The sequence below is a fragment of the Elephas maximus genome, chromosome 20 (assembly GCF_024166365.1).
Source record: "Elephas maximus indicus isolate mEleMax1 chromosome 20, mEleMax1 primary haplotype, whole genome shotgun sequence".
Classification (NCBI taxonomy): Eukaryota; Metazoa; Chordata; class Mammalia; order Proboscidea; family Elephantidae; genus Elephas; species Elephas maximus.
Window position 1 is genome coordinate 33,384,992 of NC_064838.1, and position 23,291 is coordinate 33,408,282.

The 23,291-nt window shown below is 42.2% G+C and overlaps 1 protein-coding gene across 1 annotated transcript in view; it reads left to right on the plus strand.

Annotated features, from left to right (window-relative positions):
- The window catches only part of LMCD1 (LIM and cysteine rich domains 1), an 81,686-nt gene extending 68,739 nt beyond the window's left edge, over nt 1-12,947 (plus strand). The window contains exons 5-6 of the mRNA XM_049861949.1: nt 9,861-10,076; nt 12,278-12,947. Of these exons, the coding sequence (XP_049717906.1) occupies nt 9,861-10,076; nt 12,278-12,436 (375 nt within the window). The 3' untranslated portion in view covers nt 12,437-12,947. The remainder of the gene's footprint in view (nt 1-9,860; nt 10,077-12,277) is intronic.
- Nucleotides 12,948-23,291: the final 10,344 nt, after the last annotated feature.

Genomic DNA, 23,291 nt, shown 5'->3' on the forward strand with positions numbered 1-23,291 from the left:
AGTTGTAAGTATAAACAAGAGCCAACCAATCTGCTAATGATAAATTATTCTTCTCTGGGCCTTTCAACATAATCCCATATGTTACGGGATTTTACTTGACCACAAAACCCGAAAGAAAACCAAATCCTTTGCCATCGAGTTGACCTGACTCATAGCAACCCCATGTGTTACAGAGTAAACCTGCTCTATAGGGTCTTTTTTGGCTATAATCTTTACATAAGCAGATCACCTAGGCCCTTCTTCTTTGGTGGGTTTGAACTGACAACCTTTAGTAGTTGAGTGCAAACTCTTTGGGTCACCCAGGAACATTTGCTTGACTACATAACCTCCTTAATAGAGAAAGGAACCTGAGAATGAGCACCTTTTCACTTTCTTAAAAATAGCCTAGAATGAAGGAAACTAAAGACACAACAGAAAGATTAGTCCAAAGGCCTAATGGACCACATCTACCACGGCCTCCACCAGACTGAGTCCAGTACAGCTAGACAGTGCCTGGCTACCACTACTGACTGCTCTGACAGGGATCACAATAGAGGGTCCCAGACAGAGCTGGAGAAAAATGTAAAACAAAATTCTAACTCACAAAAAAAGACCAGACTTACTGGCCTGACAGAGACTGGAGAAACCCTGAAAGTATGGCCCCCGGACACCCTTTTAGCTTTAAGTAATGAAGTCACTCCCAAGGTTCACCTTTCAGCCAAAGATTAGACAGGTCTATAACACAAAATGAGACCAAAGGGGCACACCAGGCCAGAGGCAAGGACTAGAAGGCAAGAGGAGACAGGAAAGCTGGTAATAGGGGACCCCAGGTTGAGAAGGGAGACTGTTGGCCTGTCGTGGGGTTGTTAACCAATGCCATAAAACAATACATGCACTAACTGTTTACTGAGAAACTAGTTTGTTCCTTGAACCTTCATCTAAAGTAAAATTATAAAACAAAGTGAGAGGAAAAAAAAAAGCCTAGAATTTAAACATTTCAGGAATGCAAATTTGCTTTTGCCGATTGGCGATATCATTTGAACCAAATTGACAACGTCATTTTTGCTGAGCTTTAGGGATAAGGTCGATTTTTAACACTCTAGAGCAGTGGTTCTCAAGGTGTGGTCTCCTGACCACGTCAGCCTCCCCTGGCACCTTGCAAACTCTGTGTCCCTACTGAATCAGGGCCCAGCGATCTGTGTTAAGATGCACCCCAGGAGATACTGAGGCATGCTCGAATCTGAGGACTCTGTCTTACAGGGGTTGGTTTAGGGAGGAAAGGAGCAGTCCTGCCAAGACAGGAACTAAATATAGCTGGGTCTGGGATAGTAACAGGTGAATGAACACGTCTGTAGCACTTTGTTCTCTGGCCTGGCACAGATGGAGAGAACTGAGATGGAAAAACACAAAACTCCTCAATGAGAGGAATAACCCCCCTGCTAGTCTACATGTTCATGGTATCGTGGAAAGGAAACCCAAGCCTCCAAACCAAAGTCAGACCCTGGCTTCCACATGTCCTTGTTATCTAAGGAAAGTGATCTAACCCATCTGAGCTTCAAGTTTCTCATCTCTAAGGAGAAATGAGGTGAGGATAATGGGTTTTAGTTAATCATTATTGGGCCCTATAAAACCAAGCCCATTGCCATTGAGTCGATTCCAATTCATGGAATCCTACAGGACAGAGTAGAACTGCCCCATAGTTTCCAGGGAGCGCCTGGAGAATTCAAACAGCCAACCCTTTTTTTTTGGTTAACAGCCATAGCTCTTAACTACTACTATGCCACCAGGGTTTCCAGGCCCTTATAAAGCTCATTAAATTAGTAATCTCTTTTATTCCAATCAACAGCCTTTATGAGATTGTTGTTATTAGTAACCCCATTTGACAGGTAAGAAACCAAGGCACAGACAGGTTAGCTAACTTGCCCAAGGTCACACAGCTATGAATCCAGGCAGCCTGACTTGATAGCTTGTCTCTTAACCATTCACCACAATTTAAAAATTGTGAACTAATTATTGTGGTAAGGGATTAAGTTTGTGCAGAGAAAGGTGAGGCCAGCATCATAGACCCCAAGCCTGGCATGGGCATTCTGACTATTGGTTGCCAACCAGTTTATGGTAGCCGAGAGGCTACCACCATATATAAAAAAAATAAGTCTGTTCAATCACCCAGGACACCCTTGGATCTCTCATCCTTTGAGACAACAGGGAAAGGGATACAGAAAATAGCTTGGAGGCAAGAAGAGAAAATTAGTCCCTGACACATGTTGGCAGGGCTCATTACAGGAGCCTTTGTTTTCATAAAATAGCAGTGACACTGTTCATGAGGCCAAGAATCAGGGACCCTGGGGAGAGCAGCAACGGGAGAGATGCCTCAGAGAGGTGCTTGGCAGAGTGCTTTCAGGCAGGTGAGAAGATTGAGACCAAGCTCTGTGAGCAGGAGTCTCTCTTCCCTTCCTCCACACTGTCCTTGGAGCTGTCTCCCTACACTATAAATCAGGACCTAGCACTCTTCACCTCAAGAGTCAGTAATGGCTCCCCATTGCTGCCAGGGTCAAGTCCCAACCTTTAACTGGGTTCAAAGCCATCCATGGTCACCCCAAACTGCCTTTCTGGCCTCATATCCGTCTACTTCCTTTCGCATGTTATGGGGTGCCTGCCTATGCTCTCCAGACAAATCCAGATGCATTTATATCCCTCTCCCTTTCCCTGCTTCCATGGGAACCAGCGTCTGGAGACCCACCGACTTCACGGTGATATTATACTTGGTAGTTTGGTTAACGGAGAGGAAGTTCCTTCTGTGTGGGAGGAAAGGGCTGGAAATTTCATTCCAGGCACTTCGAAGCCAGACAGACAGCAAACTCACTTTGTACTCAAACACTCCTTGCCAAATAGGTTACAATTCCCAGTTGTGCTGAAGAGATGGTAAAAATAAATGAATGCTGACTCATCCCTTGTTTTTGGGTTAGACCCTCTGATGAGTTCCAAGTGAGTGGGAACTCAGTCATGTGAAGAGGAACAAGGCTTTTATTTGGTGAAGGAAGACTCGCACCATCCAAGCTCATGGGCATAACTAGAACCACAAATCCAACACGTTTTAAGGACCATTCTTAGGATCCAGGTCAAAATATGCCCAGTTAACCAAATACATTCCTCATGTAGACATTTATTCAACAACTACTACACTTAGAGACTGCTCTTAGTATAAGGACTTTCTTTGTAATTTGGTTTTCTATCCCCAATTTTTCCCACTTTGACTCTCGTTTCCTCTTCATATACAAGAGTAAATTAAGAATCTACCACTGCCACCCACTGCCATCAAGTCAGCTCTGACTCACGGTGACCCCGTGTGTGTCAGAGTAGAACTGTGCTCCATAGGATTTCCAATGGCTGATTTTTTTATAAGTAGGTCACCAGACCTTTCTTCCAAGGTGCCTCTGAGTGGACTTGAACCTCCAGCCTCTCAGTTAGCAGCCAAGCACATTAACTGTTTACACCACCCAGGGACTCCTAAATTAAGAATACTAAGTGTTTAAGTTCTAATGCATGCTCCCCATCTTTACATGGCAAAACAATAAATATTTCTATTTGGTCGACTTACAGTTAGTGCTTAGCAAGTTAGAGTTATCATCTAAAGCCAGGGTCAGCAAACTTCTGTAAAGAGCAGATGGTAAGTATTTTAGGCTTTATGGGCCAAAATCCAAAATCTGTTCTATCACATAAGTACTTTATGTAACAAGACAGACAATAAATTTCCACAAAGGTTCATTGATAAAGTTCAAAATATAACAACAATACAGTAAAACCTACGAAAGCCAGAACCTATGTAAGGCAGAAACCTGTCAGAGAAGGAAAACGCAAATATTTTTCACTAAAACAAGCAATAGCGAAGTATAAGACTACACCTTGTCAAAAGCAGAAAACTTGTGAAACCTGGAAAAACAAGGCAATCCCGTCGAGTTCCAGCATTCACAGGTTTCACTGTAATGATGATAATAATAACAAAAGCACAGTGTTTTGTAATGCAGGTCTATTTAATGAAAAAATGGAATTCTTTTTGGAGGGGACCATTTCACTTAATTAGAGGTCAAGTATAAAATCCATTCTCAGCTCACAGGCCATACAAGGACAGGCAGAGGTTAGATTTGGCCTATAGGTTGTAGTTATGACCCCTGGTGTAAAAGAAGGAACCTTGGATTAGAGGCAGGCTTGGCCTAGCTTTGCCTCCAATCAGCTTTGTGTTATTGAGAAAATCACTGAATCTCTGTGAACCTCATTTTTACCACCTCTAGATGGGGAAATAGTGATCTCCCAAGAGGAAAATAACTCTAAAAGGGGAAATAGCTCTCTAGATTCTGTTGGTGTTCTTGTTAGTTGCCATTTAATTGGCTGCAGGACATGGCAACCCCATGTACAACAAAATGAAACACTACCCAGTCCTGTGCCATCTTCATAATCATTATTATGATTGAGTCTATTGTTGAGACTATTGTGTCAATCCATCTCATTGAGGTTTTCCTCGTGTTTGCTGATTCTCTACTTTAGCAAACATGATATGCTTTTCTAGGGATTGGTCTTTCCAGATGGTATGTCCAAAGTAAGTGAGCTGAAGTCTCGTCATCCTCACTCCTAAGGAGCATTCTGGTTGTATTTCTTCTGTGACTAATTTGCTTGTTCTTCTGGCAGTCCACAGTATATTCAGTATGCTTTGCCAACACCACAGTTTGAACACATCAGTTCTTCTTCTGTCTTCCTTTTCTCATGATCTACTTTTAAGGTATTAATAATGAGTGAAAAGTCCTAAGCACAGTGCAGGACATAGAGATGGCCCTAAAAACATGATAGCCATCATCATCATCACCATTGTCACCATTATCACTGGCACTTTGAGGAGCAGGGGATAGCTCCAAACTGGTTCAAAAGATTTTATGGATTGAAAATGCCAAGATCCTAGTCTTTAGAGGGTACAAACAGGTAATTTAATAAATGTGCGATGGATAAATAGTTGAAGGAATGAACATTTCCCAGCTCCATCTGCTCTTGGGAAAAGGGCTACGTCAAATCTTGAAATCTTACCTTCCCCATGAAGTCTTTTTTAGAACTGAGGCTCAGGAACAACCCGAGTTGAATTGAGGACTTTAGGCTCTCCCTGAGACTCAGCTCAGTTCCCACAGGAAGCCATGGAGTCAAGGACTGAAGTTTGAGTCCCAGCTGTTTTTTTGATTGTGCCCTTTGGACAAGCTACTTCATCTCGCTGACCCTCATTTTCCTCATCTGTAAAATGGGTTCATCCCCTCTATACCTGCATTATCTACCCAGAGGATTGCTGTGAAGGTCAAGTAGTAATAAGGCTGACTCCTAACCCCTTGGAAACCCTGATGGCATAGTGGTTAAGAGCTACAGCTGCTAACCAAAAGGTTGGCAGTTGAAATCCACCAGGCGCTCCTTGGAAACCCTGTGGGACAGTTCTACTCTGTCCTGTAGGGTCACTATGATTTGAAATTGACTCAGAAGCCACAGCTTGTTTTTTTGTTTGTTTGTTTGGTTTGGTTAGGTTTGGTTTCTTAACCCCTCAGGACTTGGTGAGGTCTTGACTGAGCAACTGCTATGGTAGCCCCTGCTACTCACTCCTCTAAGTCATTCACTCTTCATCCCTCACCCTTTTATCTTGTCCATAGTACTTACCACACTGTGTAATTATCCTGTCTGTTTACATCTCCCTGAGGGCTCCAACCTTATCTGCAGGGGCCACTGTTGAATTCCTCAGCACTTAGCAAAGAGCCTGGTCTATAGACCGAAGGGAAGAGTGCCTGCGAATTCTCAAGGAAAGTCCCTAGAGCTGGCTCGCTGCTGCGCCTACAGTCTAAACGCATCTCTGAGGTGTAGACAGATACATTATCCATTAGTGTCTTCCACATTCATCCCTAGGTAGGAAGCGTGGGCTTAGAGTGCAGGGGACTCCAAATATTCTCTGTTCATATACCATGTGCTGGGTACCGGGGCATATATTAAGATAAGCATAACTGTGTATGGTTCCTGCCCTCAGGGTGTTTCCATTTAGTGTGGGTTTGATTCCCCCTAGAGAGAGGTCAGAGAAGGTTCACCTAAACAAAAGAACTTTAAGTCTGAGATCTGAATAATGAAAGGTAGTTAACCAGGCAAACAGGAGTGAGAAGAAATAATTTATGTAGATACTTCACCTTCGAGGAAATGGAGCATAACTCCCACTCCTTAAGTATAGGCTGCACACAGTGACTTCCTTCTAAAGAGAATAGTATGGAAAGAGGGTGGGGAGTAACTTTACAGTGGAGAAACCTGACAAACATCACCTCAGCCCAGTGGTTAGGGCTGATACAATGTAATGAGAATAGCACTTTACTTTTGTGGTCTTCCTTCCAAAAACTCCAATCTAATGAGAAAACGATTTCCAATTTTCCTAGATTCATACTTCATACATTCCAGGTTCCGATTGTTAATGGATGTTTGCAGCTGTTTCTTCTCATTTTGAGTCCTGCCGCATCAGCAAATGAAGGTCCCGAACTTTACTCCATCCACGTCATTAAGGTTGGCTCTACTTTGAGAGGCAGCTCTTCCCCAGTCGTCTTTTGAGTGCCTTCCAACCTGGGGGCTCACCTTCCAGCACTATATCAGACAGTGTTCTGCTGCTATTCATAAGGTTTTCACTGGCTAATGCTTTTCAGAAGTAGACTACCAGATCCTTCTTCCTAGTCTGTCTTAGTTTGGAAGCTCAGCTGAAACCTGTCCTCCATGGGTGACCCTGCTGGTATCTTACTACTGGTGGCATAGCTTCCAGCATCACAGCAACACGCACGCAAGCCCCCATGGTACGACAAACTGACAGACACATGGGAGGCCAATAAATATGGAAGACAGCTTCTTGGCCAACTGACTGGAAAAGATCCATATTTATGCCTGTTCCCAAGAAAGGTGATCAAACCAAATGCGGAAATTATAGAACAATATCATTAATATCACACACAAGCAAAATTTCCCTGAAGATCATTTAAAAACAGCTGCAGCAGTATATCGACAGGGAGCTGCCAGAAATTCAGGCCGGTTTCAGAAGAGGATGTGGAACCAGGAGTATCATTGCTGATGTCAGATGGACTCTGGCTGAAAGCAGAGAATACGAGAAGGATGTTTACCTGTGTTTTATCGACCGTGCAAAGGCATTCGACTGTGTGGATCATAACAAATTATGGATAACATTGCGAAGAATGGGAATTCCAGAACACTTAATTGTGCTCTGAGGAACCCTTACATAGATCAAGAGGCAGTTGTTCGGATAGAACAAGGGGGTACTGATTGGTTTAAAGTCAGGAAAGGTGTAAGTCAGGGTTGTATTCTTTCACCATACCTATTCAATCTGTATGCTGAGCAGACAATACAAGAAGCGGAACTATATGAAGAAGAATGGGGCATGAGGATTGGAGGAAGACTCATTAACAACCTGCGTTATGCAGATGACACAACCTTTCTTGCTGAAAGTGAAGAGGACTTGAAGCAATTACTAATGAAGATGAAAGACCACAGCCTTCAGTATGGATTGCACCTCAACATAAAGAAAACAAAAATCCTCATAACTGGACCAATGAGCAACATCCTGATAAATACAGAAAAGACTGAAGTTGCCAAGGATTTCATTTTGCCTGGATCCACAATCAACAGCCATGGAAGCAGCAGTCAAGAAATCAAAAGACGCATTGCATTGGGTAAATCTGCTGCAACAGATCTCTTTAAAGTGTTGAAAAGCAAAGGTGTCACCGTGAAAACTAAGGCACACCTGACCCAAGCCATGGTATTTTTAATCGCATCGTATGCATGTGAAAGCTAGACAATGAATAAGGAAGACCGAAGAAGAATTGATGCCTTTGAATTGTGGTGTTGGCGAAGAATATTGAATATACCATGGACTGCCAAAAGAACGAACAAATCTGTCTTGGAAGAAGTACAACCAGAATGCTCCTTAGAAGCAAGGATGGCGAGACTGCGTCTTACATACTTTGGACATGTTGTCGGGAAGGATCAGTCCCTGGAGAAGGACATCTTGCTTGGCAAAGTACAGGGTCAGCGGAAAAGAAGAAGACCCTCAACGAGGTGGATTGACGCAGTGGCTGCAACAAAGAGCTCAAGCATAACAACGATCGTAAGGATGCCACAGGACCAAGCAGTGTTTCATTCTGTTGTGCATAGGGTCGCTATGAGTCGGAACTGACTCAACGGCACCTAACAACAATAAAAAAAATGAGAAAACGATGAGACAAATCCCAATTTAGGGACATTCTACAAAATACCTGGCCAGTGCTCCTCGAAACTGTCAAGGTCATAAATAACAAGGGAAGCCTGAGAAACTGTCATAGCCAAGAAGAGCCTAAGGGGACACAACTAAATGTAATGTGATATCCTGGATGGGATCCTGAAACAGAAAAAGGACAGTAGGAATACTAAGGAAATCTGACTAGAATATGGACTTTAGTTAAGAATAAGATGTCGATATTGGTTCATTAATTGGACAAATGTACCACGTTATACATACGTTAATAATTGTTGTTGTTCGTTGCTATTGAGTTAGCTCTGACTCATGGCACCTCCATGTACAGCAGAAAAAAATGCTGTCCAGTACTGCGCCATCTTCATGTCGTCAGTACGTTTGAATCCTCTGTTGTGCTATTTTAGTGCCTTTCAACCTCAGGGGCTCATCCTCCAGCACGCATCAGACAATATTCTCTTTATATTTAAATCCATGGGGTTTTTATTGGCTGAACTTTGGGAAGTAGATCATCAGGCTTTTCCTTCTAGTCTATCTTAGTCTGGAAGCTCTGCTGAAACCTGTCCACCATGAGTGACCCGACCCTACTGGTATTTGAAATATCAATGGCGTAGCTTCCTGCATCACAGCAACATGCAAGCCACCACAGTGTGACAGCCAGATGAGTGGCGGAGATGTTAACACACATATCATGCTAATAGAGAAACTAGGCATTGTGTGGGAACTCTCTACTATTCTTCACAATTTTTCTGTAAGTCTAACGTGATTTTAAAATACAAAGTTAAATAAGAAGTAATCGTGCATGGGTAAGAGACCCACTGAAAGGCCAATGGCTTTTCATATAATCGAATATGAAGGGTTTATGGATAACATTTCAGATTGCACATTTCGCCTAACTTTTGACAAACTACGACTTTTCGAATTTTGATGTCGTATCAAAGAACAATATCCACAATTATCTGGCAAGCCTATTAAAATATGCTCCTCCCATTTCAAGTTCATGTCATTGTGAAGCCAGATTTTCTCCGTATTCTTCAAGCCAAGCCTCGTGCAAAAGATCCAGTTCAGAAGCAGCTGTGAGAGAGCAGCTGTCCTGCATTAAGCCAGTCATTAAAGAGACTGGCAAAAATATACAACAGGGCCACTCTTCTTACTATATATAATTTGTCTTGAAAATATTATTTTTAATAACAAATATTTATGTTAATATGCTATGGATTTATTATGGTTATACAAAATGAATGAATAAATAGAAGTTTAAGATTTTCTCAGTTTTAATATCTCTCTTGGTGAATATTAGTACATATTACCCACATGAACTAAAATTCTTTGCAGTTCTCAATAATTTTTAAGATCACAAAGGGTCCTAAGACCAAAAAGCTTGAGAATCACTTTGTTATATAAATACTTAATTTAATCCTCACAACAGCCTATTAGGTAGGCAATATTATCCCACTTTGCAGATGAGAAAACTGAGTAATAGAGAGGTATAGGAACCTGCCCAAGTTCACCCAGGAATAAAGAGCCTAGAGCTGGGATTTGAACCCATGTCATTATGCTGTCCTGACTACCTCATGTCCTTGTGGTCCTCCAGGTCTGCGAGCTCTGCAAGGGGGTGGCCCCTGCAGACAGCCCTGTGGTCTACTCGGACAGGGCAGGCTACAGCAAGCAGTGGCATCCAACCTGCTTCGTGTGTGCCAAGTGCTCTGAGCCGCTGGTGGATCTCATCTACTTCTGGAAGGATGGTGCACCCTGGTGTGGCCGCCATTACTGTGAGAGCCTGAGACCCCGGTGCTCCGGCTGTGATGAGGTGAGTTTGGGGAGAGGGTAGGGACTGAACAGCAGGATGGGCACCCCCACTTCTATGGGAGAGAACCCAGAGACCAACAAGAGTGTGGCTTAACTGACATATTCTACAGATAGGAAAACTAAGGCTCAGGCCTCGCTTAGCTACTCCTAGCCTCTGTTTCTCATCTGTAAAATGGAGCTGGTGTTGGTCCCAACTCCCCACGGGGCTGTTGGGATGAGTCAGGAACATAGACCCTGTCAAGCACTATTCTGGCACAATGGCTGGCACTTATTGTTCTCAAGAGAACGCATTATAGGAGTGTAGCCATGAGCCAGATTGCCCACATTCAGACCCTGGCTCTGCGTTTAATAGTCATGTTACCTAACTGGTTACCTAACTCTTGTGCCTCAGTTTTATCATCTGTAAAATGGGAATGATAATAATATCTATCCCATGGAGTTGCGATGAGGATAAGTGGGATAATGCATGAAAATGCTCGACACAGCACCTAATCTAGAAAATAATAAATGATAGCTGCTGTTAGTCTTATGAAAAAATTTATCATATCATATTATATACTGTACTATACTAAGGGAGCCCTGGTAGCTCAACAGTTACGTGCTCAGCTGACAATCAAAAGGTTAGCAGTTTGAACGCACCCAGCAGTTCTGTGAGAGAAAAAACCTGGTTATCTGCTCCTGTAAAGATTACAGCCTGGAAAACTCTGTGGGCAGTCTATTCTGTCACATGTGGTCCCTACGAGTCAGAATCAACTCAGTGGCACCTAACAACACAACAACACACTATACTATAACACTGTACATAACATAACACAATACAATATAATAGAGATGTTATGGAGGAGGTCACCTTGCCGATGTGGGTTTAGACCAGAGGAACACCAGGATATATTAATAATGACAATAATAATTACGATAACAATACTTGCTGTCTGCAGTTACGCCTTTGGTGACAGGAAACTCACTACCTTCATCTTTGTCACATATGATGGTTAGAAATCTCTTCATATTAAGCCAAAACTGCTTACCTTCTTCTATGTATTAGTCTCCAAGTAAAGTCCCTACAGTCAGTTCTCTTACCTAATAACCATGCTATCAGGGCATACTAAGAAGGAAACAGTCCTTTAAAAGGACCTTCATCAGACTGCCCTCTAACCTCATTTTTGTGAGGACTGCCATCTACTCACAGCAACCACACTATCATTTATTAAGGGCTTACCAAAAGGTTGGCAGTTCAGATCCACCAGCCGCTCCTTGGAAACCCTATAGGGCAGTTCTCCTCTGTCCTGTAGGGTCACTATGAGTCAGAATTGACTCGACGGCAACGGATTTGGGTTTTTATGGGTTTACCACAGGTCAGCAGTTTGCTATGTACTCTATGTGCATTGTGCCATTTAAATGTAACAACAACCCTTTAGAGAAAGATTATTATTATCCTCATTTTACATTTAAGAATAGTACAGCTCAGAGAAGTCAGTGACGATAATATAGTGCTGGCTTTGTGTCAGTCACTAATCTAAGCCGTCCAGATATATTAGCTCGTTTAGTGCTCATAAAGCCCTACGTGATGGGTAGTATCTGTATCCCATTTTACAGATGTAGAAACTGAGGCATGGGAGGTTAACAACTTCCCCAAGGTCACAAAGGTAGTAAGTGTCTAAGTGAAGACTTGCACCGGCTCCTGTTTGGCTATGAAAGCAGAGGGCACATTTAAAGGATATGCTGTTCTGCTCTTTCTGAGCTTCAGTGGTTCCTCCCTATCTATATATTCCAAAGCATCACTTTATTCCAATCCCAAAGGAGCCTGTGTGTTTTTGAAGCTTCTGAAGCTCTTAAAGACTGACCATTGGCGACACCTCAAGGATGGCTCTAGTTATGTTATCTTCACCTGGGTAGTCCTGTCTCAGAACACAACTGGGCTTTGGATTTGGCCCACAGAGTATCAGAGATGCTAGAAAAGTCAAACCTTCCTGTGATGGAGAATAATTGTTTCCAACTTGAGAAGCTAAGATAAAACCACAACCCTCCCCAAATACTATACTTACTGCCTCAGATTTATGTCAGATTTCTCTTTGGAGGCATTTAAAAGTCAAAACAAGGATAGGGTGGGATGAATCACCCTTTTACAACTTGTCCCTAGTCCACTGTCTTTACCTAGGGACAAAACCTGAGCTGTGCATTTTCTTCTGCTCCCTTCCCCAGATAATATTCTCAGAGGACTACCAACGTGTGGAAGACCTGGCCTGGCACCGAAAGCATTTTGTCTGCGAGGGCTGCGAGCAGCAACTGAGTGGCCGGGCGTACATCATCACCAAGGGTCAGCTCCTCTGCCCAACTTGCAGCAAATCGAAACGCTCCTGAAGGGCTGCCCGCCCACATCCAGAGTCCACAGGATCCAGCCGAGGAGAGCCATTGTGTGCTGAAGACATCCTAAGGTGCTGACATGACAGCCAGAGAGCAACGTGAACATTGATTGTAGGTTGAGTGGTAATGGATCCTGGAGGGTCACTAATTTCAAAAAGCCAAAAATGTTCTAAGAAGTCTTAGGATGGAATTGTTTTTGCTGTTGTCGTTATTGTTGTTTCCCAGCTACAACCAACTAAAGGCACAAAATAGCATCCCACAAGGGACCTCTAGGAGGCATTTCCCAGAATGCAATTCTGAGTGATCAAACCGCATAGTTGTAGAATGTGCATGCTTGTTCGTAACCATGGAGCTCCTCCAGGAGGGGCAGGCTGGAATCCCAACCACCACTTGTTGCCTCCTTTTCAAATGGAATTTGAATGTTAAAAAACAACTTTCTTTGGCATGATAAACATATCAATAAAAGTTTTATGAATCCCTCGTACACCCTTATCTAGTTATTTACACCATGGCAGTGATTATACCGGATCCACCTAACTCTGCGACCTGGAACACTGGTGCTGGCAGAAGATACTAGTGAGCCTCTTTCTCAATCATGTCTCATCAGATTTCTTTTGGGAGTGTAGGTCTTGGGTCAGAACTCCCCACTCACCAGTGACAGGTACCCCAGATCACTGTTGGCAACATGACTATCATTTTAGCCTCATGGTTTCATGGAACCCCAAAAAGTGATCTCTTGGGAACTAACGAGCAGCTTTTTAGCCAGGGGCACGAGTCAGATGCCCCCAGAACCCAGGCAGGTATGAGTGAATCCCTCTAGCAATAAGACTGGTCCGTGTTGGGGAGTGGCCACACAGGACGATCCAAGCCCTGCCAGAAGGAGGCAGTTTGTTCTAAGTTCCACCAGTGGGAGCCATGTGATGGGACATGGAGATCTGTGTGGGCAGATCTTAAAAATTATGGGATTTTTATGAAAACTCTCAATTTTTAAATGTTTCCAACTGAACACTGAATGAGCCAAATATAATAGGTCTTTGAGCCAACTCCTTTTATGGTCTCTCCGAGCATTTTCCAGCCACCAAATTGGTTTTCTCCCCATAGTTGCTAAGAAAGTACGTATCTTTTTCTCCTGGGGATCTAAGGACAAAAAAGACATGGGTCCTGGAAGGTCAGAGTCCAGTCACCATGATCTTTTTTCCTTACCTCTTCCATATCTGTTCCAACTTTATCTAATTTTGCCATCCAGATTTTGCTCTTAAAAAAAAAAAAAATTTTTTTTTTTTTTTGCTCTTACCATCTCTTATCTACAATACCAAAATTTTTCCATTAGGGGGATTCTTAGAAAAGTCTTCTTCCTTAATGAAAAAAAAGATGCTGTGGTGAAATTAACCTCACTTCTTTTATTTATTTTTTTTTAATAAAATTTCAGACTTACAAAATTGTTACGAGAAGAAAACACAGAACTTTTCTTAAAACTAACGTGATGTCCCAGCACCACTGAATGTTTTATTGTGTAATTCCTACAAAGACATTCTCCTACATAACCACAATAACAAATTGCCATCAAGCCAGTTCTGACTCATGCTGACACCTTGTGGGTCAGAGTAGAACTGTACTCCATAGGGTTGCTTTAAGTCAGAATCTACTAGATGGCAATGAGTTGGTTTTGGGGTTTTTTTTTGGAGGGGAGGTGTTCTTTCGGAAGTAGGCCACCAAGCCTTTCTTTGAAGGCACCTCTGAGTAAACTCAAACTCCCAGCCTTTCGGTTAGCAGCAGAGAGTGTTAACAATTTGTACCACAACATAACCCATCAAAATCAGGAAATCAACACTGACATATTTTTACCGTCTAACCCTCAGATCCAAGTTTCACTGATTGTCCCAATAATGTCTCCTATAGCAAAAGAATCCATGCCAGCATACATTTAGCTGACTTGTCTCCAAGACTGGAGATGATGCTGTTGAGGGAAGAAGTATGTTTTCTTCTTTCCCTCAACTGATAACTATATTCAGTCAAAATCTATTCATTTGAAGCAAAATGATCTCCTTGTCTGATTTCCTTGTTCCATGATAACAGAAATTGCATGAATCAACACAAAGTGTTCCTTTGGTCTGAGTTTGGGATGTCACTGGTTTTTAAAAGACAGAAAGGATTTGGACTTGCAGAAAGAAGGAATACCATTTGTTGCAAGTGAGGGAAATCTAATTCAAACCAGTTTAAACAAAAAAGGTGAGAGGGAATCTAGATGGCTAATAAGATCAAGAGACAAGCTGACTTCAGGAACAACTCAATCCAGGAGTTGAACTCATGTAAAGAATCTGTTTCTTTTTCTCCATCTCTTCTGTTTACCTCCATGTTAACTGCATTGTCAGGCAGGTTCAGCCCCACATGGTGGCAAACATGTCACCAGCAGCAGTTAGTCACAGTTTGGTCCTTAGAGCCAGTGATCTCAATGAAAAGGGATAATTTTTCCCAGGCTTTCCACAGATTAAGCTGAGATAGTCTCAACATGGGTCGTGTGCCTATCCCTCAACCAATTACTTTGCCCAGAGGGATGGGGCACTCTGACTGGCAGTGCTTGATCACCTGCCAGCCTGCCAACCTCTGCAAAGGAGGTAAACAGATTAGAAAAGACAGCCACACTCAAATCACAAGGAACAGGCCCTCCCAAGAAAGAGAGGGTGTCCCTGGGGCGGGGAGGGGGCGAAAAGGCTAATGCGTTTTCTAACTGAAAGGTTGGAGGTTTGAGTCTACCTAGAGGCACCTTGGAAGAGAGTTCTGGTGATCTGCTTCTGAAAGGTCACAGCCATAAAAAACCTTATAGTGCACAGTTCTACTCTAACATACTTGGGATGTCCATGAGCAGGAATCACCTCCACGACAACTAGTTTATTGGTCCCTGGGAGGTACAATTGGTTTACACTCAACTACTAACCTTGCTGAAAATAATTCAGAAATGGTTGCAGCAGTGCGTCCACAGGAAATTGCCAGAAATTCAAGCCGGATTCAGAAGAAGAAGTGGAATAAGGGATATCAGTGCTGATGTCAGGTGGGTCCTGGCTGAAAGCAGAGAATACCAGGAAATGCTAACCTGTGTTTTACTGACTATGCAAAGGCATTTGACTTGGGAATCATAACAAATTATGGATACCATTGTGAAGAATGGGAATTCCAGAGCATTTAATTGTGTTCATGAGAAACCTGTACGTAGATCAAGAGGCAGTTGTTAGAACAAAACAAGGGGATACTGTGTGACTTAAAATCAGGAAAGGTGTGCGTAAGGGCTGTATCCTTTCAACATGCTTATTCTGCCTGTATGCTGAACAAATAATCTGAGAAGCTGGACTATATAAAGAACGTGGTTTTAGGATCAGAGGAAAACTCATTAACAACCTACAATATGCAGATGACACAACCTTGCCAGCTGAAAGTGAAGAGGATTTGAAGCATTTATTGATGAAGATCAAAGACTACATACAGCCTTCAATATGACTTACACCTCAAAATAAAGAAAACAAAAATCCTCACAACTGGACCAATAAGCAACATCATGATAAACGAAGAAAACACTAAAGTTGTCAAGGATTTCATTTTACTCGTATCCACAATCAGTGCCCAAGAAATCAAATGATGTATTGCATTGGGAAAATCTGCTGCAAAAGACCTCTTTAAACATATCCCTGATAACAAAACCAGGTAAAGACACCACAAGAAAAGAAAATTATAGACCTATATCCCTCATGAATGTAGATGCAAAAATCCTCAACAAAATTCTAGCCAATAGAATTCAACAACATATCAAAAAAATAATTCACCATGACCAAGTGGGATTCATACCAGGTATGAAGGGATGGCTTAACATTAGAAAAACAATTAATATAATCCACCACATAAATAAAACAAAAGACAAGAATCACATGATTTTATCAATGGATGCAGAAAAGGCATTTGACAAAGTTCAACACTCATTCATGATAAAAACTCTCAGCAAAATAGGAATAGAAGGAAAATTCCTCAGCATAATAAAGGGCATTTATACAAAGCCAACAGCCAGCATCACCCTAAATGGAGAGAGCCTGAAAACATTCCCATTGAGAATGGGAACCAGAAAAGGATGCCCCTTATCACCACTCTTATTCAACATTGTGCTGGAAGTCCTAGCCAGAGCAATTAGGCTAGATAAAGAAATAAAGGGCATCCAGATTGGCAAGGAAGAGTCAAAGTATCTCTATTTGCAGATGACATGATCTTATACAGAGAAAACCCTAAGGAATCCTCCAGAAAACTACTGAAACTAATGGAAGAGTTCAGCAGAGTATCAGGATACAAGATAAACATACAAAAATCAGTTGGATTCCTCTACACCAACAAAAAGAACATTGAAGAGGAAATCACCAAATCAATGCCATTTACAGCAGCCACTAAGAAGATAAAATACTTAGGAATAAATCTTACCAGAGACGTAAAAGACTTATACAAAGAAAACTACAGTACACTTCTGCAAGAAACCAAAAGAGACTTACATAAGTGGAAAAACATACCTTGCTCATGGATAGGAAGACTTAACATTGTGAAAATGTCTATTCTACCAAAAGCGATCTATACATTTAATGCAATTCTGATCAAAATCACAAAGACATTCTTTAATGAGATGGAGAAACAAATCGCCAACTTCATATGGTGGGAAAGAGGCCCCGGATAAATAAGGCATTACTGAAAAAGAAGAACAAAGTGGGAGGCCTTACTTTACCTGATTTTAGAAACTATTATACCGCCACAGTAGTCAAAACAGCCTGGTACTGGTACAACAACAGATACATGGACCAATGGAACAGAATTGAGAATCCAGACATAAATCCATCCACATATGAGCAGTTGATATTTGACAAAGGCCCCAAAACAGTTAAATGGGGAAAAGACAGTCTTTTTAACCAATGGTACTGGCATAACTGGACATCCATCTGCAAAAAAATGAAACAAGACGCATACCTCACTCCATGCACAAAAACTAACTCAAAACGGATCAAAGACCTAAATATAAAATCTAAAATGATAAAGATCATGGAAGAAAAAATAGGGACAATGTTAGGAGCCCTAATACATGGCATAAACAGTATACAAAACATTATAAAGAATGTAGAAGAAAAACTAGGTAACTGGGAGCTCCTAAAAATCAAACACCTATGCTCATCCAAAGACTTCACCACAAGAGTGAAAATACTACCTACAGACTGGGAACAAGTTTTTAGCTATGACATTTCTGATCAGCACCTGATCTCTAAAATCTACATGATAATGCAAAAACTCAACTGCAAAAAGACAAATAACCCAATTAAAAAATGGGCAAAAGATATGAATAGACACTTCACTAAAGAAGACATTCAGGTAGCTAACAGATATATGAGGAAATGTTCATGATCATTAGCCATTAGAGAAATGCAGATCAAAACTACAATGAGATTTCATCTCATTCCAACAAGGCTGTCATCAACCCAAAAAACACAAAATAATAAATGTTGGAGAGGCTGTGGAGAGATTGGAACACTTCTTCACTGCTGGTGGGAATGTCAAATGGTACAACCACTTTGGAAATCAATTTGGCGCTTCCTTAAAAAGCTAGAAATAGAACTACCATACGATCCAGCAATCCCACTCCTTGGAACATATCCTAGAGAAATAAGAACCTTTACACGAACAGATATATGCACACCCATGTTTATTACAGCACTGTTTACAATAGCAAAAAGATGGAAGCAACCAAGGGGCCCATTGACGGATGAATGGATAAATAAATTATGGTATATTCACACAGTGGAATACTACACATCAGTAAAGCACAGTGAGGAATCTGTGAAACATTTCATAACAAACAGGAACCTGGAAGGCATTATGCTGAGTGAAATTAGTCAGTTGCGAAAGGACAAATATTGTATAAGATCACTATTATAAGAACTTGAGAAATAGTTTAAACTGAGAAGAAAACATTCTTTTGTGGTTATGAGAGGGGGAGGGAGGGGAGGTGGGAGAGGGGCATTCACTAATTAGATAGTAAATAAGAACTACTTTAGGTGAAGGGAAAGACAGCACACAATACAGGGGAGGTCAGCACAATTGGACTAAACCAAAAGCAAAGAAGTTTTCTGAATAAACTGAATGCTTCGAAGGCCAGCATAGCAGGGGCAGGGGCCTGGGGACCATGGTTTCAAGGGACATCTAAGTCAATTGGCATAATAAAATCTATTAAGAAAACATTCTGCATCCCACTTTGAAGAGTGGCGTCTGGGGTCTTAAACGCTAGCAAGCAGCCATCTGAGATGCATCAATTGGTCTCAACCCACCTGGATCAAAGGAGAATGAAGAACACCAAGGACACAAGGTGATTACAAGCCCAAGAGACAGAAAGGGCCACATGAACCAGAGGGCAGGGAACACAACAGAGAAACCCCGAGGGAGCAGGAGAGCAGTGGGATGTAGACCCCAAATTCTCATAAGACCAGACTTAATGATCTGACTGAGACTAGAAGAACCCCGGTGGTCATGGCCCCCAGACATTTTGTTGGCCTGGGACAGGAACCATTCCCGAAGCCAACTCTTCAGACATGGATTGGACTGGACAATGGGTTGGAGAGGGATTCTGGTGAGGAGTGAGCTTCTTGGATCTGGTGGACACTTGAGACTATGTTGGCATCTCTGCCTGGAGGGGAGATGAGAGGGTAGAGGGGGTTAGAAGCTGGCAAAATGGACACGAAAAGAGAGTGAAGGGAGAGAGCGGGCTGTCTGATTAGGGGGAGAGTAATTGGGAGTGTGTTGCAAGGTGTATGTGGGTTTTTGTGTGAGAGACTGACTTGATTTGTAAACTTTCACTTAAAGCACAATAAAAATTATTAAAAAAAAAAAAAAGACCTCTTTAAAGTGTTCAAAAGAAAAGCTGTCCTTTGAGGACTACAATGCGCCTGACTCAAGCCATGGTATTTTCAATCACCTCATAGGCATGTGAAAGTTGGACAATGAATAAGAAAGAGAGAAGAAGAATCAATGCCTTTGAATTATGGTGTTGGCAAAGAATATTGAATATACCATGGACTGCCAAAAGAATGAACAAATCTGTCTTGGAAGAAGTATAATCAGAATGCTCCTTAGAAATGAGGATGGTGAGACTTTGTCTCGAATACTTTAAAATGTTATCAGGAGGGACCTGTCCCTGGAGAAGGACTTCAGTGTTGGTAAAGTAAAGGGTGAGCAAAAAAGAGGAAGACCCTTAACAAGATAGATTGACACAATGGCTGCAACGATGTGCTCAAACAGAGCAATGATTGTGAGGATGGCACAGGACCGGGCAATGTTTCATTCTGTTGTGCATCGGGTCGCTATGACTTGGAACTGACTCGACGGCACCTAACAACAAACAACTAACCTAAAGGTTGGCAGTTTGAATCCACCCAGTGGTGCTATGGAATAAAGGCCTGGAGATCAGCTAGCATAAACATTAAAAATCTGTTGCCGTCAAATCAATTCAGATTCATAGTGACCGTATAGGACAGAGTAGAATTGCCCCATAGAGTTTCCAAGGACTACCTGGGTAGATTTGAACTGCAGACCTTTTGGTTAGCAACCATAGCACTTAACCACTACGCCACCAGGGGTTTCCACAGCCATTGAAAACCCTATGGACCAGATTTACTCTGTGACACATGGGGTCACCATGAGTCAGAACTGACTTCATAGCAATGGATTTGGAGTTTTTTGTTTTATTTTAAGAAAGAGAGGCTTGTTCAAGACAGAGGTGGAAAGGAAAGAGTTGTGGGGAAAGTGAGTCTCATTCAGTCCTCTAAAGATGGGGAAGGCATTCCAGGTTGATAAAACAACAGGAGCCCAGCACAGAGAAGGAACCAACTGAGAAGCTGGAAGAGAACCAAGCCAAGGAATCCAAGAGACAGCACTGTGTCACAGGACGGAGTGTCGTTTTATGGACACTTCACAAGATCTAGGGAATGGAGACTCCTGAGAGGCCAGTGATGAGCTGAAACAGGAGGCAAGGGTAGAAGCCAAGTCTCATAGTGAAGTCATTATAATGCCGCTAAAAATCTCATTTGTCTTGATATTGTTTTTAACTACTGGCAAGATAACTGGTTTTAAAGTCCTAAATAAAATGGTATTCCCTGAAGGCAATGCCTAGAGGGCTTTACTTTGGATTTTTTTCCTTTTTTTTCTTAATTCTGTGAGGGATAATGGAGCCTTACTGCACTGTTTTCATGGGAAAAGCTTAGTAAGTGTGAAGGATGTGCTTCCATGGGTTCAAACACGGAAAGTTTTAAAATAGAAAAGTGACAGAGGCAGCTAATGGACCCAATAGGTTAGATCATGCCGGCTGCTGGCCCAGGCTCTGGTTCTTCATAAAATATATAAATTATGAAATATTGTTGCACACAATTGCAAATCTTTGCCCTACAAGGGGATGGTTTGGGCTCTGGTTGACAGGAGAGCTTTGTGGAGTTCATCCTCCACTGATAAGGAGAGAGCTGGGATTGACGGGAGGGCATCCTTGGCCAACACGAGGGGTTGCCTGGTGCCAAGGCTGGACAGCAGAGCAACCCCAGGAGAGGCCCCAGACCAAGTGGGAAGGTGTCTGTCTGTTAAATATGCTGCCTGTGTGGTCCCCCTCTGCAAGGGAGGTGTCTGTGATATCTTGGATCAGAGCAAGCAGGCACTGAGTTTTGAGCACTTGCCCCTAAGTATTCCATCCTGCAGGAAGCCCTTGCCGACTCTTCCAGACTTTCGTGTAAGTCCTCAAAGTCTCAACTGACCATGTCTTTATGCGCTGATAGACTTTAAGAAGCATACATAGAATTTTTCTTAAATCACGGTTTACAGTAGTAAAGGAGATTGCAACTTGAGTCATCGTATTCCAGACCCCCAAGCGGGTAATAAAAACAATAATAATGACAAAGCTGACACTTACTGAGCATTTACCATGTGCCAGGAGTGGTTCTAAACTGTTTAACACATATAAACTCATGTAATGGGCAGAGTAACCCTATAAGGCAGATGCTGTCCCCGTTTTACCTTGGTGCAACTTAGGTGCAAAGACATTTAATGACTTATCTAAGGTGACACAGTGAAGTCAACATTAGAATCACAGCCTCTCTCCAGTGTCCATGCTGTTCATGACAATTTGACACTGTCAGACATGTCTGGATGCATTGGGTGAGGTGGTGGGAAAGACCAGCCTCTTAGCGGCTATGTCCAAGGAGGTCAAGGGATGTCTTGGGAAGGAACACAAACAAATGCCCAAATATGACCTCCACATGAGGGAGGCGTTTCTGCATCCTGATTTGGCTCCTGACTAGGCTGTACTTCTGTCAGGTGCTGTAGTTTGTCTTCCTAATGATAGTAACTCACTCACTCACTAGTTCATTCGCTTATTCATTCATTCCCATGCATTTGCACACCACCCACTATGGCCCCAGCACTGTGCTTGGCACTGGAAATACAAGCGTGGCAAAGCAGACACAGATCCTGCCCTAAAGAGTTCATTAAAATGAGGATAGCATCTGCCTTAAGGGTTGTTGTGAGGATTAAATAAGTTTATGTATGTTAAAGGATTTAGAACACCTCCCGGCACATAGTAAATGCTCAGTAAGTGCTAGCTATTATCATTATTAAGGTCCCTGGGTTGCAAAAATCATTTGCACTTGACTACTAACCTAAACAAAACCCTGGTGGCTTAGTGGTTAAGAGTTCGGCTGCTAACCAAAAGGTCAGCAGTTGAAATCCACCAGGCACTCCTTGGAAACCCTGTGGGGCAGTTCTACTTGGTCCTTTAGGGTCACTATGAGTTGGAATCAACTCGATGGCAAGGGGTTTGGATACGTATTTTTTGGGGGGGGGTACTAACCTAAAGGTTGACAGTTTGAGCACACCTGGCAGCTCCACAGAAGGAAGGTCTGGTGATAGGATTCTGTAAAGATTACAGCCCAAAACAAACCCTATGAAGCAGTTATAATACATGAAGTCACCTTGAGTTGGAATCAACTTGACAGTAACAAGTTTGTTTTTGTCTTTTATTATCGTCAGTGTTGTTGTTTTTAATTACACGGTAGTGAGCCCTGGAAGAAGATGACTCAAGTTGTAATCTCTTCTACTCTTATAAACAGTGATTTCAGAAAAATTCTGGATATACTTCTTAAAGCTCATCAGCAAACTTGCTTATCGGTTTTCTTAGTTCTAATCTCTGAGCCCTTCTGGCAAATGCCCACATATGACCTCCCCACTGAGTGTGACATTTCAGCATCTTAATATCCACAGACTCAAAACTGCGAATATGTCTGCATTCTGATCATAAATGAGCAAAAGCCAGATGATAGCAAAGAGGTGCTGGTGATGAGACTTTATTCCTCCTTGTGCCAAAAATCCAAACTTTAGCCTTAAAGATCCTTGAAAGCATTTTCCGTGGAGTGATGAGTTGCAGAAGAAACAGACTCCTGGTGCCAAAGTACTGGTTCTTCAGGGGGTTTCTGAATCTGATAAAAGCTGTGGACGTTGTGGCATTTGCTTGAGTAGAAAACAGATCAGGCTCAACCATGTCTCTGGTTGTTGGTGATCAAATTGCTTTGCTTTAAAAGGGTAGACTGGTTAATGCTTTTCTATGCCTTCCCGTTGGGAACTGACATTTACGGTGACAAGTAGTAATGATAAGGCCTCCTTCTATATACTAACTATAGGTTTACCATGGGCAAGGTGCCTCCAACAGTACCTGGCACATAGTACAGTACGCAGTAATTATTTGTTGGTGTTATGCTTAGACTGGCAGCTATTTGTCTCCAAGGAGGAAAAAAAAAAAAAAAAGAATGAG